At 45.7% G+C, this 17668-nt stretch overlaps 1 protein-coding gene across 4 annotated transcripts in view; it reads right to left on the reverse strand.

Annotated features, from left to right (window-relative positions):
- Nucleotides 1-17668, reverse strand: part of LOC134541071 (uncharacterized) — a 79370-nt gene that overhangs the window by 51478 nt on the left and 10224 nt on the right. For 2 of the 4 annotated variants that reach the window (XM_063384214.1, XM_063384213.1), the window contains exon 3: nt 16410-16553. The exons of the other annotated variants lie outside the window; for them this stretch is intronic. In XM_063384214.1, coding sequence (XP_063240284.1) covers nt 16410-16553 — 144 coding nt within the window. The remainder of the gene's footprint in view (nt 1-16409; nt 16554-17668) is intronic. 4 annotated transcript variants of the gene reach the window in all.

Consider the following 17668-nt stretch of genomic DNA (forward strand, 5'->3'; position numbering starts at 1 on the left):
AGACAGCTTTATTTATCAGATTGATACTCATGATTTCTACTCTGATTTGCAGTCTGACCATGCACTGTTAGACCACTTTGACATGAGTGGTTACCCTACCAACCATGTCCTGCACTCTGCGACCAATTCTAAAGTAATCGGTAAATTCAAAGATGAGTGCTGTGGTCGACCCATGACAGAATTTATCGGCTTGAGGGCTAAGCTGTACGCCCTAAAGTGCAGTGACATTGTAACCAAGAAGGCCAAAGGTGTGCAAAGGTCTGTGATTAAAAACCGAATCACTTTTGAGGACTACCTGCGTACACTACACCAGGAGTCTACATTGCGTGTAAAAGTGCGATCTATACGCTCCTACCACCATGATATCTATTCCGAGTGCACCAACAAACTAGCACTTACTTGGACAGATAACAAAAGAGTTATCCAGGATGATGGTATACATACGCTACCCCATGGCTACGTTGGGTAATGGAGGCTTATCACATGTATTTATACATTTTTTATTTAGGCCTTCTCTTCCCCGTCCTCTTTGCTGTCATCTTTTGTTGTTGTAATTAATGCTGGGAAGTATGTTTCAGCGATGGTTATTTTTCCCTCAATGTTTGCACATATTTACCCTCCCCTTGTGTTCTTATGGGAATTGTTTTCATTTTTCAGCTTCGTGGGGGGGTAACACAGCCAGGCATGGCACTTGGGATAATGTAATCGGATGGATGGTTTGTTTGTTACAAACAAATGAAAAGCCATTCCCTTGCATTACTCTTCTGGTTCCATGCTTGCCCGGTGCCAAGTCCGGGTAAAGTAGTGGAGGCATAATTTCTAAGTAGTGTCGAGATGTAGTATAGTGGTTCCAAACTGACTACAATTGCTACAACTGTCTGCCACTACGAGAAGAAGAGAGAGAGACTCTACACAACACCAATATTTTATAAATACTCTATCATATTTAATAAACATACATTAATAAATAATAATAATAATAATATGGCTACAGGTTCCAAACTTATCTCGACTGGTTACACATTGCATAACACTTGTAGGTTTTTAAATTCAAACTTGGCACCATCCGGCGACAATACCTTAAATTAAAGATGGCCGACAGTGGTGCCATCCGGTAGCGACTTTATGAATTAAAGATGGCGGCAACGGAGAACTTGGTGAATACAGGCTACCGACTTGTCTCGTCTTGTCCCCCCCCCCCCCCGACTTGTCTCGACTGTCTAGACTTGTCTCGACTCGTCTAGACTGACTACATAGCACTTGACGCCATCCGGCAGTAACTTTAAGAATTAAAGATGGCGATGGTGGCGCGCTCCGGCGGTAACTTTAAGAATTAAAGATGGCGACGGTGGCACACTCTGGTAGCAACACTAGGAACTAAAGATGTCGATGGTGGCGTCATCTGGTATCGATTTTATGAACTAAAATATGGCGACGGTGGCGCCATCTACCAGCCAACTTGAGAACCAAGATGGCGGCGCCTCTGGCAACTAATTTTTGAATTTGGCGCGCGATACTAGCAACATCTACCAGCCAACTTGAGAACCAAGATGGCGGCGCCTCTGGCAACTAATTTTTGAATTTGGCGCGCGATACTAGCGACATCTACCAGCCAACTTGAGAACCAAGATGGCGGCGCCTCTGGCAACTAATTTTTGAATTTGGCGCGCGATACTAGCGACATCTACCAGCCAACTTGAGAACCAAGATGGCGGCATGCGACACCTGCCTGCCGACTCCCTAACTAATATTTGAATTTGGCGCCATCTGGTAGTCTGTGCTGGAATTAAAGATGGCGATGGTATAATAATAATTTGAATTTCATGCATTTGGGAAGGCAAAGACACCCTCCCCCCTTTTATCATAAAACTTGACGTCAGTACGTGGCATATATAGGTTATTTATTCCACCATATCCCAATTGGTCTCGTGGTCTAGTGGTCAAGGTGTCCGCCTCGTAACCACGACATCCTGGACGTTTTCACGTCCCATGGATCGAATCCCAGCCTCGGCACTGAAATTATTTTAGTTAAAGAAAAAAAAAATAATCCCTGCTGCTATCTGGTGGCGACCAACAGAACTATATGACGTCGCAAGATGGCTGCCTCCAGCAGACGGAAACAAGATGGCGGCCTGCAGCAGACGAAACAAGATGGCGGCCACCAGCAGACGAAAACAAGATGGCGGCCACCAGCAGACGAAAACAAGATGGCGGTTGATGTTTACATCGAATTTAAAAGTTCGAAAAAAAAATTCAAATCCAAGATGGCGTCCGTGACACAAAGTGCAACGGTGACGTCACGATTCGAAGTTGGTGGAAATTTCTAGAAATACAAAATGGCGGTTGGATTGGCATACAGATTAGCATAGATTAGCATACAGATTAGCATACGGATTAGCATAGATTGGCATAGATTAGCATAGATTGGCATAGATTAGCATAGATTGGCAAGGTCAAAGGTCATGATGACGTCATCCAAGATGGCCGCCGATGACGTCATCCAAGATGGCGGCCAGCTCCTGGCTCCTGCGCCTGTTCTTGAACCCCCCATTTCCAACTACTCCAGCTGATGATACTATATAAGTGAGACCCTGGTGATATGAACTTCAGTCCGTCTCTGACTGCGGTGATGAACGGCTCGGATAGTTAGACTTGAATAATAGACCAGTATCTAGCTATTCTTGAGAACTCGATGGTATCATTACCAGTATCAACACCAACCTGGATCGAACGTCTACCATCATCAGTGCAGAGCACGATGACAACGATGTCTACAGCTACACCTGCTCTCTCAGCACAGCAGGAGATTTCGACCGTTGCAACATCTTCTGCAGAGCAGACCTCAAAGGCTTCAGAAGTTAACATGTCAGCAGTGTTACAATGGTTGTCAACAATTCCAGTGCCATTGATGAAGGAAGGAGCATCCAGCGGTGTTCCATCACCCGACTGCACGTACTGTGAGAAGATCAAAAACTTGAAATTACAGGATTATGTAATACACAATTGTAGTAGTAACTCTGAACGCATTAAATATCAGTGCAACAGGTGTTTAAGCAAGTTTGTACACTATGGGAGATTAAAAAGACACCTCAGGAATTGTCATAGACTGGGTGTACATTCATCATAATCAAGCTGTATATTTTGTAACAAAACATTAGCAACTCTTCAAAGTGCACACCGACACGAAATATATCACTGTCCTTTTAATGAAGTCGATAATTCGTCTTTGTGTGAAAATTGTGGTGTACCAATATGTCGACCTGATAGACTGAATACACATTTCAAGTCATGTAAAGGGCTTAGTCCATACAACAAGATGACTGTTTGAATCGAGGAATCCACAAGACTTTAGTAATTTGTCTGTGTTTTTTTTGTACTTGTAGTAGTGTAGTATTTGTGTAATAAAAGTTTTTTTAAAAAGAACTTGCGGTGTTTTTATTTTCTCAAACCTGTCACTTTAGTGATACATTTTAAAATATTAAAGTTGTTTTTTTTTATCGGCCAGGGATCTAACCAAGGACTTTAGTCGATCCAATCAACCATTATATAGATTACAATTTTTTTTAATAAATTTTGAACTTTTTCCCGCATCTCTAGCATTGAAATTACGAATTTCCAATATGGTGGTCTGGATGTCTGATAGGATGATGGTAGTAGAGGATTTAGAGTTTCTTTACGAATGTTGAACATGGTTTATTGAAATTATTATTTTTTACATAAAATTAAACATTATTGCATCGATCGGGTATCGAACCGAAGACAGGAATCCATCGAATAAATATGTAATTTAATGAGTGATTTTTTTGATGAATTTTGGTTTTTTTCCTGCTTTTCTAGCTACATTATTACATGATTTCAAGATGGCGCCCAAATTTCAAGATGGCGGGGGCACCTCCATAATAAATGATTACTGCACTCTAGCAGGTAAGAATTACACTAACATGGCATCAGTGCACTCTAGCCGACGATACAATGATGATGGCTTCCAGCATCGAAGACAAGATGGCGGACATGACGTCATACTAGGTGACGATATATATGCTTTGAAAAAAGGTGGTGGGAGTCAGTCTGCCTGCAACCACCATTGAGGAAGGAGCCTGTCGCCATTTTTAATTTCTTTACACTCGCCGGGTTCGAACCAAGGACTCCGAACTCCGTGTCGTAAATGTTTGTTTTTAAAATATTATTCATTAAAATTTTATTAAATGAATTTTTTTATAAATATTAAATTTTTTTTTATTAAAATCGGATAATAAATAAAGATTTTAAAGATGGCGGGCGTAACGGAAACTGCAATGATGGCGTCATATTTCAAAATGGCGGATAACACAATGCCGGAATGTTCGAGAAAACAAAATGACGTCATCCAAGATGGCGGATCCAAAATGGCCACCATGATCTACTTGTCCCATTACAATATGTCCCGTTGTGCGGTGTCCCGTTACACGGTGTCCCATTATACTCATCCAAGATGGCCGCCATGACGTCACAATGTAAACAATCTTCAATCCACACCCAGGACCCAGTGCCAGGAGCCCCTTTTCTATACTACTGATACATTATATATAAAATACATTTCAGTGTTAAATGGGATACAAATAAGAGATACATTTATATGCTACGTAATAAAACAACATAATAGCTTTGAAAACTTGTAATATTTTTATTTATATTATTAATTTGTATGTAACCGCGAGGTAAACTATTGTAACTTATGTAGTTTGTTTACAAATTAGCTTTACAGTTTTGTGTAATTATTCGTATTTTGTGCTGTGCTTATAGTGTTGGAACTGCAAAATCTGTAAAACTTATCCCCCAATAAATGCCTTGCAAAGTAATATTCCACCGTATATTTAGTTCATTTAATTGTTATACAACTGTTATTATTTGGTTGAAAATAAGATGTATGCCAAGTAACCTAAAAACAACTAAAAATTATTGATTGTATATCCAAATCCAATTAAATATTTGTAAGTAATTGGTACTATAAAATATATTTGTGCAAAGAATACTCTAAGAATAATGTAAATGAGGTGGACGCGAATGCAATGACAATAGAAATGCAGAGTAACCCGACAATACATGTGTTATCGAAAACCAGACCTTCCTCTACACCCCTTCCACACATTCGTCCACAAGGCGCAGATAACAGCGGAACCCGACCACTCTAATGGCGAGGATTATCTACAGCGCTCGGGTCTTGCTGTAGGGATGGAATAAAATTGTCCTATCTCCAATCAGTGAAGTGGCAAATTTTCGGCTCAAACATGAATGTGCAGTTACTTACGCGTGTGCAAGCGCAATTGTATGAAGATAATTATTTCCAAAAATCATATATGTACTATAAAAGAATGTTCCATGTAAATCGTTCAGTTTTTGCTTTTTTGTTATTCCAATTACTTTATTTTCTGCAAGTTGTCAAATTTTGGCTAATAGAAACCTTTTTACTAATTAATTTGGCTTATTAATAACAACATTAACCGCATTCTGACAACTGGGATCAGTCATTATACCTATCCTCAATGATGTGTAAAAATCTCATTCATCTGCATTAACTGGTTTGACCTCTACTTGCTGTCGCATTGACCACTAAAACAGCTCTAAATGAAGCCCTTTATCGCCCTCTTAAGCTGCGACGTCGGTCTCCGCAGGAGTTCCGAGCGGATTCCGAGCGAAGGGAAGTGTGACAGGGGTGAAGAGGGTGAGAGACCCCCCTCCCCTGAGAGTGGCGCGACGCAGAGTCTGACCGGCCGACAGAGTTCAGCGACAGGTGCCGCATGAGTGACTCACTCGATGGCGAGTGCCGTGAGGAGTGCAGACTGCGGAACTTGCGAACATCGAGTGACTTTATAAACATTTTTTAAGTGTCAGTGATTTGTGTTTTGTGCAAATATTGGTAATCAATAAAACTGTGTAATAAAGCATAAATGGGCTATCAATTACGAACCCAGTTCTCCCCACATTAGTAAGTCATAACAATACATACAAATATTTAAGTTACAAAATTATTAAATCCGGCCGTTTTGAAACTCCATATTAGTTGGATGTCCGAGCGAACGTGTCTGTATTACAGAACACACACACACGTCCTACTGATGAGGTATGTGGCGTCACCCAGCAGTTCGTGGCAGCCTGCATGCTAGTTCCCAGGGAGAACACAGACTCTTGTTCAGGGTGTGACGTTACTTGGCCGCAGACGGAAGGAAATACTCCGGCTGTTGCAGCCACCGGAGACGCTGACTGTTGGGTTGATTAATTAGTTATTGAGCTATGATACATTGATGACTGGCTGATCAGTTACTGAGTGGAAGATCTGAAGCTCTGGTGTGGATTATTTTACTAATGCGGCACCCTCGTACATGGCGCTACTGTGAACACGGCTTGTGTTACTATAGAGCCGGGGCTCGATGCTGCATGTTTGGGTGGGGAGTGTGTGAACATGCTTTAACAAAGCGCCTTCTGGCCTTTAGTCTGTGCACAAAGCGCGCAGGCGCCACGGGCTGGCCGGCTTGATTCCTGACTGCACTCGAAATACATGGCGAAGTTACACACAGATGTGGCCTACACTTGATAAGCAGCGACTACTCCTCCAAGCAGTCACGACACAAACTAAACCATAACACTAGCTCTTGAACGCACGTGCGCATTAACAAAGCAGCACCTACGTATAAAACTGTGGCAAGGTGACGCTGGGTCAGTACGCATTGAGAAGCCGCGTGGGAGATATAAGCCTACAAGAGGGCCACCTCAACTTATAATAACTAACGGTGGACATTCTCAATTGTTAGGTGAATTTAAATGCATAGCAGACAGTTATTAAGTTATTAGTGATTCGTATGGAAGTTTAAAAAAAATTAAGTTAAATTTTTTCATTATCTGTTTATTGTTTTATGGGGTTATTTGACATTTTCATCCATTCTCCAAAAGTCTTAACTTCCTTTTTATATTTACTATTTTCATTTATGTTTTTTGAAAAAGAAAATTAAATTGGTAATTACTTGTATTGCTTTGTTCTTTTATTTTTTTATAATTCTTTATTGTAATAGTAACTGTCTTAAATATATATCAATAGTTACTCAATTTTCTATTTGTATCCTTTTAGTCAAAACTTTCATTATAATAAAAAATGTAACGTGTGTACCTGCGTACACATGCCAAGAATAGTGCCCCTGACTTTTCACTGAATACCACCCGCGCAACAGTGAGCGCGCGGGGGTTCAAACACCGCGGCAGGAGGACTGCCGTCGTCGGACGAATACGTGTGCAGTCGGCTGCGCGCGGAACTAGACGGAAACGGAAGTTGGGCTGGCTTCCCCCGAATAGACGAGACTATTCTTCTTCCAGCTCGTCAGGGAAGCCAGCGAGTATAAAAGGGCATGCGCCAAGTCAATCGATGAGCAGAACAACTGGGACATCAAGCGGGCAGGCTGACACTCTGCTCCGACACCGCACGCCGCCTTCGTGAACGTCGTAGCATAGTTAGGGAACTTGTGCGTATAGCTGTCGCAGGGTGTCGCCGGGCGAAAACTCCAATCGCCGTCCCCGTCGCGCTCACGTTTGTGTGTTATGTTTGTTACTGCCTAGGTGCTGCTTACTTTCGCCTCATTTGTACAGTCCCTTGTTGCTTACACCGTATGGTTTATTTTCTTTTGCTGTGTATTGTGCTGCCTGTGCTTTTCTTATGTTGCGAGTTTTTATAATTTTTCTGTTCTGCTGTTCGCTGCTTTTGTTTCATGCTCCTGTTTTTGCTGTCTGTTCTTCGCTGGGTCCTGTTGTTGTCTCTTGTCGTTTTTGCTCTATTATGTCTGTTGCTGATTGCGTTTTCTGTCGCCTGCTGTCTGTGCCACCTATTGCTGTTCACTATTTTCGGCTGTGTTTTGTGCTTGAACTATGGCTGATCGCCCATTCCAGAGGCAACCACATGCTGCTCATCTGGCCGAGTCCATCCCGGATCCTGCGCCGTCCTTTTTGCTGCCCACAAGCAATCAATTTGCGGTGCTTGCTGACGATGCTGCCAGTCAAGGCTCCGATGCTGGGTCTGCGAAGTCCGCCGCTGCACGCCGCGGGAGAGGACACAGGCATCCTCAGGCTCCCTCCACCTCCGACCAGTTCGATGCGGCTGGCTGTGGCCGCGTCCCCACTCGCCCGATGTCGCTGCAGCCTCCGTCACGGTCTCAATCCAGCCACACGTCGTGCAGCTCGCCCGAATTTTCCCGTGCAGCTTCCTCGTCGTCCTTAAATGAATCGGATGGTGCTGCCCTCTCCCAGGGGGTGAAGAGTGCTGCCCCTGGCCCGCATCACGTCTCCGTGTCGCCATCTTCTGCAGCGGGGGACCTGCCAGTGCCGGCCTCATCGCCCACGACTACACTGACAACGAGCACTTACACGACCACTGTCTGCTCCACGCGCATGTCTGCTGCTGCATCTCTCAGCCGTCCACCAGGTCCTCTAATGTTTCCGATCAGTCTTCTATCCTATTGCAGACGTCTGTGTCGCTCTCGGTGACTGCTCCGCACCCTTCTGCCGAGTCGCACGGACTCCCTGACCCAAGTCTCCCTTTCCCATGCCAGTCGGCCGCCCCTTTCCTTCTGCCCTCGTCGCCGTTAGAGGATTTTGTCTCTGCCTTGCCTGCTGGTCTTGCTGTTCCGGCTGCTGCGCCGCTTGGTGTTGTGCTGCCCCGACCTGAGGCAGCTTCGACTACGATGTCTTCGCTGCCTGACCTCTCCTCTGCTGCGGCGCTCTCTCCATTGCCACTGCCACCTACGCAACAGGCTGGCACTGTTATGGGCCCACCCGAGCCACCTGCTTACCACTACACCAACTCATTGGTCCAGCTGCCTAATCCTGACCACATGGATGTGGCCGAAGGGCGGCTTGGCAAGCGCCCAGGCCCGACAGCTTGGTGTGACGACTCCGACAACTGGACTGCCTCTCAACCCAAGCACCAATGTGCCAAGTCTTCCCGCGCAGCTCGGGTGTCTGCTCGTTCGTCTGCTGGGGCCCCTGGGGCCGGAAGCCATGACGTCACGCCGGCACGTTCCGAATCTCCTGCTTCTCGCCGACCATCGGCCAGTCCTGCTGGGGCCCGTTCCACTTCTGTCCATGCTCCCGACCCGCACGCAAGGGGTCGTGCTGTCTATCCTTCTGCCCCTGTTGGCTCGCGCCCTTCTCCCTCTGGTACTCTTCCTGGACGTTCTCCCGCCATCCATGCGTCCGGTCCGTCCTCTTCTGACTCCTGTCAGGTCGCTCCATCTCAACAGCCGCGCGCCCCGCCCGCGGACAAATGCTTGGCGCGGTCGCGCCGGCCGCCTCTTATTGTCTGTCGTGGTGGCTTAACACCAACTGCCATCAAGGAAATGTTTGCCTTGCGCGCCGAGTTTCGTGCCGATTTCGTTGCTGCGCACTACAACGATTCCTCTACCTTCCAGATGGCCAACAAAGCCGACCATGTCAAGATGACGGACCTCCTCCGGCAGCGTGGCATTCCTTATCATACGTGGACTTGCCCCGAAGATAGGAATGCATGTGTGGTCATTCGGAAGCTACATATTGAGACGCCGATGGATGATATCTCGGACAGTCTCCGCGAGGCAGGCATTCGGCACTCCCGAGTTCTGCGCCTTGAGAAGTTGGGGTCGTATCGCGAACCGTATCCGCTGTTCTTGGTCAACTTGGAAGGCACCGACCAACTTCAGAATGTGCTGAAATTGTCCCACCTCGGCCATGTGGCGGTGAAGATCGTGCTGTTTCGAGGTGGTGGCCGGCTGGTCCAATGTTACCGTTGCCAGTCCTTGGGACATACGTCCCACAACTGAAACGAGCCTTTTCAGTGTGTGTGTTGTGGGGGTGGCCACACGGCGAAGGAATGCCCTCGGCCACTGACTGAGAAGCCCACCTGTTGTCTCTGCTGCCCAAGTGTCAAGAAGTGACTCAGCGGAAGGCCCGCCGTCAGCAGGCCCAGGCGGTACGGGCTCCTGCACAGATTTCTGCTCCCGCTTGGCGTGACCCAACCCGCTCCTTTGCTGCTGCCGCTGCGGGTCTCCCCCGGTCTTCCGGACTCCGGGGTCCTGCGGCATCTGCCTCGGCCGAAGATGTGCCGATTCTGGAGTCGCTGGACCTTTGTGCATGGCTCGGTCGTCTCGACACCTGTGGGCGGTACCCACTAATGTTTCAGACGGAAATTATGGATTATTGATTGTATATTTCCTAACATCTGTGGTGTCCGGCCCAGAATGAATGAATTGAATAATGTAAATTAACCTTACTCGCATTCAAACTGAAAATACCCCTTAGTGTAACTATTTTATCCGTGGTAAATAAAAGTATGTGGTATCGGTGACAAATGGCAGTGTATTATTTCAGTGTCTCTGTATCGTTGACATAACATTCATATCACATATTTGATCCACAGAATTAATAAAATCACACTATGGTATAATTAAAATTATTTGCTAATCTCAGATGATTGGAATTCTTACAGGGGTTTTGTTCCTCATCAATCTAAGTGAAAAGTCGTAATCAAGTTGCAAGAATTAATATTTATGCAAAGATGTAAATCAATTACTTCAGGTTAAAATAAATTAATATTGTCTCTACTTTAAAGTTCAACTCCTGTTGAAAGTTACAACGAACCAAAATAAATTATGTATGTATTAAGAGTGTGTGCCGTTTAGTGATCAGTCGGTGAGCGAACCTCTGGGTTTCAGTGAAAACCATACTACACCAGAGTAAGCATCTTAATCAATAGTTTTTGACTCCAAAATGAATTCCAATCATGTACTACGTCTAAAACTATGTAATACTGGGATCCCGGTAAAATATCTGATAATTAAATTAACCAAGTTAACATGTATGAAGAATAGTTGTTACAATTTTTGTTTAAACTTTCAATGCTTTAAGTATCTTTGAAGAAATAAAGTTTTTTTTTTTTTTAATGTGGATAGAACTCTTGAACGTAAACGATGAAAGTTTCTACAGCGACGGGACGGGACTGGTACGAACCGACCTCGGTTTCAGCAAACCACATCCAGGAAAAGAGGCCATCCTCGGTGATCACCGCACAGCGCGATCAGCGGACAAGGACATCCATCACTCTAGGACCTGGTAGAAGTAGTCCTCTGGGCACTCCTCTCGAACTGTCTCCTGGGGCTGGTATTCGGATTGGCTCACGGATCGTCCTTCTCTGGAATCTTCATCGTCGATTGGAAATGTTCCTCCACCTTCCTTCAGTCAGTCATGGTTCAGCAGGACAGTAGTACAGAAGTAGACTCGAGCTTCAACTCTTCATTGAATTTTTAGATTAGTCTTTAGCTGGTCAATTTGCGATTATCCTTCAACATTATTTATTCATGGTACGGTCTTTTATACACGTCGATAATGGATCAGCTCTCGTTGAAAGTATATGGTAATTCTTTGTAAATTATTTTATCTAAATCCAATTAATTCCTTACAAACATCTATAAATCTTCTTCAATTTTCAGTAATTCAGCTTGACTTATTTTAAATGGTCATATTTCTCGTAGTAGCTATTCGTAGAATCCAACTTAAAACGTAATTACGGCCGAACATTCTAAAGAACCTTTTTTTTCTTTTGTCTTGTTAATAACCACCGCGATTCTCTCAATTTTGACAAAATGCAGAGAAAATAAAAAAACAAATTATTTTAAATTGATGACCAAAGATAAAATCATAATCATAGACAAAGCAAAATACTATTCAAATCACATACAATTGCATAGAATAAACGAACCATAATTAAACTGATGAAAATGTTAAGCGTGAATAAAATAAATAAACTGATTTCTATAAAATATAGAAATTACCTTTATACCTGCTGCCTTCTTTTCGAGCGGTGCACTCTCTGGCAGACAAATGCGACGTAGTCCTCATTGCTCTGTCCTCGCTGTTCGATGGGTGTGGCGATGCTGCTCTGTCACCCGATGATGTTGCCACTCGCCATGCCTGACAACCTCCTGTTGTGGAATGCCCGTTCGCTGGCCTGTCGCTGCAAAGAATTCTCGCTTTTGCTGGACACCTATCGCCCTCTAGTCTCTGGCGTCACCGAGACCTGGTTCACGCCCCGGATCTCCTTCTCCCCGGCTGGCTATGTCATCCACCGTGCTGACCGCTTGGATCCGATGCGCGGCGGGGTCACGCTTTTCGTTCGCCGGGATGTGCGCCATTATCGACGTGTCCTGCCTCAAGTCTTGCCTTTTGAGGCCGTTGCTGTTCGCATCACTGGCACGGCGTGTCCTTTCACATTTGTGGTGGACTACCTCCCGCCTCATAGACCGTTTCCTTCTGCGTGCATCTCGCTGCTGGCTCAATTGGATGCAGCTGTCATCATCGCTGGTGATTTCAACAGCCGACATACCCGCTGGCACTGTGCCGCCACGGACTATCGGGGGCGAGGCCTACTCCGTGTCGCTACGGCTGATGGTCTCCGCATGCTCGCTCCGCCATCTGCCACTTATGTGCCCACGCGTCGCGACCAGCGGCCTTCCATGCTGGACTTGTTCTTGACCATTCCTGGCGTTGCCCTATATGCCGTTCGCACTCATTTTGGCCTTGCCTCTGACCACCTGCCTGTAGTGGCCGAGCTCCAGAAGGCGCTTGACCTCTCGGACGCCACTCTCCATTGGGACTTCCACCGTGCCGACTGGCCTTCGTACAGGCGTTCTTTGGACGGGCAGCTCAATCTTGCCGCTTCGCCTCGCTCGCCGGCCGCTATCGACGCCGCTGTCCAAGTGCTCTCAGCTGCCGTCTTCCGTGCTGCGGACCTGGCCATTCCTAAATTCCGGCCGCGGAACGCTGGGATGCCTTTCCCACGCGCTTTCAAAGACCTGATTCGCCACCGGGATCGTGCTCGCTCCCGCTGGCAGTTATTGCGCACAGAGGTCGAACTGGATGATTACCGCAGGGCCCGCTGTGCTACCAACTGGGCGGTCTCTCAATGGCAGGCGGCTGTCCAACTTGCACGCCTCCGCTCGCTGTCCATCTCGTCGGGCTCGGTGTGGCGCCACATCCGCAGCATGCGCGCCCGCCCCTGGAGCATTTCCCCCCTGCACGATGCCGAGGCAGTCCTTGAGGATCCCCAAGACAAGGCCGAAGCTCTCGCCACATGGTTCGAAGCTACGTTCCACTCTGTCATCTCTCCTGTTGGCGCCGTGGGGGCCGAGCTGGGTACCACGCATTTTTCGCCAGAGGCTGACTCTGTCCTACCGTACAGCTATCTGACTTCACCCAGGGAAGTGGCCCGTGCGATTGAAAAGCTATCCATCCACAAGTCACCTGGTGTGGACCGGATTCCGGCACGCCTCATTCGCTCTTTTTCGCGCAAGGCTGTGATTTTCCTGGCGAACATAATTAATGGCATGCTCCTCCGGTCGTACTTCCATCATTGTGCCAGTGCCCAAGCCTGGCAGCCCGCCGCATCTGTTCATGTCCTACCGGCTCATCTCCTTGACCAACATCTTGGCCAAAGTGTCGGAACGTATCATCTTGGGTCGCCTCGTCTTTGCTGCCGATGTCTTGGAACTCCTGCCCGACCACCAGTTCGGTTTTCGCCGTCGCCACTCTGCCATCCATGCCGTCGCGGCCCTTATGGACAAAGTAACGGAGGGGTTTCAGCACTCCTCGCTCATTTCACTCGATTTGTCCCGGGCGTTCGATTCTGTACATCATGATGGTCTTCTCTGCAAGCTTCGGTCGCGCCAATTTCCCTAACGCCTCTTGTTGCTGCTATGTAGTTTCCTTCATGGACGCCGATTCCAGGTTCGAGTGGCCGACGCCCTCTCCCGGCCGCTGTCTGTTGCCGCTGGCGTGCCACAGGGTTCGCTCCTTAGCCCGTTGCTGTTTACCCTCTACGTGGCTGATCTCCCACGTCTGCCGGGCGCCACGGTGTACCAGTATGCTGACGACACTGCTGTCCACCTGGTCGGGGAGAATGCTCTGGAGCTTCAGGCCCGTACACAGTGCTGCCTTCGTTCTCTGAGCACATACTTTCAGCGGTGGGGCATCTTGCCCAACACAGCAAAGACCTCCGTCATGTTCCTGACCAAACGTCGCCGGCATCCCCCTGCACCGCCGACTCTGCTCGGTCACCCACTGGCATAACAGCCGCGCATCAAGTACCTGGGAGTCCACTTGGACTCCACACTGTTGTGGACCCATCATCTTGCCACCATGGCCGCCAAGGCCCGTTCTGCTCTCCGTTCGGTGCGCCCTCTCCTTGTGCCCCCTTGCCCTCTGGACCAAGATACCCGTCTCCGGCTGTGGGTGTCGCTCATCCTGCCCATCTTGATGTACGGCGCCGTCGTCTGGGCGTACCTGCCGGAGTACTGTAAGCGGCCCGTTTACTCCGGCTACAACCACGGACTCCGCACCGTCCTCGGCTGGCCGCTACATACTGCAGTCCGCCTTCTCTAGCGACTGGGGAATGTGCCCTCCCCGCAGGAGCGGGTTTGACTGTTTGCTGCCTCTTTCTTCCGGAAGATCCGCCGGCATACCAACCCGGTGAATGCAGCCATCGGCGATTATGACGTCGCGGTACCACTTGCTCATCACCGCATTCGTGATTTTCTGCTGCAAGATCCTCCCTGAACCAAGAACCAAGGCCTGTCCTCACATTGGCATGACTTTGTCTGCTCCCTTCTAACGTGAAGATTCTTTCCCCTCGTGGCTTCTTGCTGACCGCCCTACCTGTTCATCAGCACCGGTTCTTCTTTTGCCCCGTGCCACTTTCTTTCTTTTGTTAGCGAAACGTCCTTTTGTTTACTTTTGCTGCCCCTCCACCATGGCTGTGGGCTGGGTTTTCCAATTTTTCCTAGCATCTTATACCTTTGCTGGTAATACCTTATTTTCATTCTTTGATTTCTTTTCCCCCGCTTGTAGCAGTGTTTACGAAAGAGCTCCAAGAGCTGGAGCATTTGAACCCAACTGTTGGTGGTGGGATTGTGTAATTTGCACGAGTGAGTATCTTGCTCAATAGATGATACTTGACTTGTCAAACCTATAAAAAAAACCTAACCGACACCGCTCGCCGACCTCGCCGGCCTACACCGTCAACCACCACGGAGTTGCTGCCGCCGAGGACCGAGAAGACTTCGACTGGGTGAGACCTCTCCGAGTTGTAACCCAAGATATGGACAGTTCATGTGGAAACGTCGCTGTGTTAGGCATAAAATCTTTCCGAATTGACATTAACTAAAAACGAAGGTCCAGCCACAAGGGCAAGAGGGCATGCGTTAGCAACTTCCGTGAGGGCCAAGCGAGCGGGTGTCTAGACACAATCATGATACTTACCAAACTATCACGACACTATCACCACCAGATTACAACACAGTACGAACTTTAACTCTACCGCCGGTAACGAAGAATCGTAGGCATAACGACAGGAAGAGCGTACGTGTGCCATGACTATTTGTGGACACAAGAGTCAGCAAGCAGGATAAGAACTTATGCATTACTGCGGCGATGGGCAGAGAGCTTCACTTGGTAGCGGCGGAAGAGTAACAGAAAACACAACGCATAAACATTGACTATGTTACACGAATGGTTGTGTGTAAATAATTGTAACCACTTGTATTAATGATCTGATTTATATTACGAATAATATTGAGTAATATTAAGATTATGAATGTTCAGTGTGACTTTGTATGTTTTCTAGTCTTAGTAGTTTAGCTTGACGGCGAATCGGTCGTGGGCGGTGACGAGCTCACGGCTCGCCAGAATTAAGGGTATTGTTTGGTTTATTTTAATTGTTCTGGAATCCATCACAGAGAGTTAATTCATATGTCTTGTGTTATAGTGGGATCTTGTATCAGCAGTTCGACTCCACAAGAACCCGACTTATTTACGTTTTATGTCAGTTTGAGAATAAATGAAGTACTTGTTTGTGTTGTTGAGTTTGTCAATAAATTGTTATTGGAATGAACTTAACTTAGCAACTAAATTCAGAACCACCCGCATACGTTCTTTTTCCTCCTTGTTAGGGTTTTCCTATGTCTTTAGTAAAACCCGTGACAATTAGTTTAACTCATGTATGAACTGCATGACTGTAAGCCACACTGATGTGTTACAATAGGCTATGTCTTTGAGTTACCACTCAACAAAAGAAAGTCATTAACGGTATCCACAGCCAGACTGTAAGAATTATATTTTTATTACTGGCATAACAAAAAAGTATAATTAATGTATTATGTTCGTGTATATTTAACAACATTTGATTTTTCCTGATAAAAAAACTGTGTTTATAAAATAACGAAAATAATGCGCAATTAAAATTCAAATACGATGAATGAAAAACATCTTAAAATTAAGTGTTTATGCATATAATACATTCCCTTATATGACCACATAATTTTATGCATCCAATTTTATATCCAATTTTATATCCATGTAGTACCTACTTGATGAATGTGGTGATACACAGTGATAACCTTGGTTCTAGTGATCTTTTTGATGAATGGCGATTCTTCATTTGTTTCTCCATGTCCTTTGTCAATATCCTCCACGAATGATTTAGCATGTTTGAGAAGCGATGCTTCTGTCCCCTAAACAAGCACAAGGTTTACATGTCAGATTAATAATTCCTGGTAATAATAATAAATATTATACAGACAAACAATGTCAATATATCGATGTGTTGTTAGCGTGTATATAATTGGCATGCAGCCTCTTTGGCAGTCGCTAACCAATAATGGGGTCGTAAGGAATTTTAAAAAAATTACAAAATCTTCATGGAACAAAAAAAAAAATGGCTGTCTGTAAAGTCGGTTTACGGACGATAGTTTAACGTGACAACATCATAACAAAACATTGATGAAATGATTGCCTTCATTTTTGAATAAAATTGAATCATTTTTATTGAATTATCACTATTTTGTACGGATACAAAGAAGGAGTGAAATGAAATCTACAATTTAAATGATAAATTTACTTTTATTTGCACTCATTAATTCAAATTTGTTTATTACTTTAACGAACAGATTATTTTAACTATAACTTTTATACAAAGAAGGAGTGAAATGAAATCTACATTTTAATTGATAAATTTACTTTTATTTGCACTCATTAATTCAAATATGTTTATTAATTTAACAAACAGATTATATTAATTATAACTTTTATACATGTTTGCTATTTAACTTCTTCCAATCTGTGTTATTATGTTAAGGATAGGACGATGATAGGAAAAGTAGGAAACGAATGGGAGTGTTTCAAGTTTAATGTGCCGCGAAAAAGTCAAATCGATGGCTGTTCCAATCGAGTGGAAGAGAGATACACGCGGCGCAAGCGTACAATGAGCGTAACGGGACAAAGCGTAACGGGACAATGAGTCATCCTTTTTCGTGCGTGCAGCCGGCGTTTATCGATTTATTAGACGTTGTCACGTCAAAAAAAGACATTATTCACAAATACCCCAAGCTGCAGTCATGGCTGTGTGGTGAAGCCAGTGGCCACTGAGTGGATGTAGCGGCTGCCCGAGAGGCGGACAATCAGGATCTCCGGTCTCGACCAGGAGCGCAGGTTGGCCAACATCTCGAGCCCAAGACGTGACAAGCCAACCAACAGTAGTTATCACTTTTTTGGGAAAAGTAAGCTATGCTATATAGGAGCATTAACTAATAGTGTACATAGACCAACTGTTGTCTTCTGCACATGTTCC

This window comes from Bacillus rossius, chromosome 18 (assembly GCF_032445375.1).
Source record: "Bacillus rossius redtenbacheri isolate Brsri chromosome 18, Brsri_v3, whole genome shotgun sequence".
Lineage (NCBI taxonomy): Eukaryota > Metazoa > Arthropoda > Insecta > Phasmatodea > Bacillidae > Bacillus > Bacillus rossius.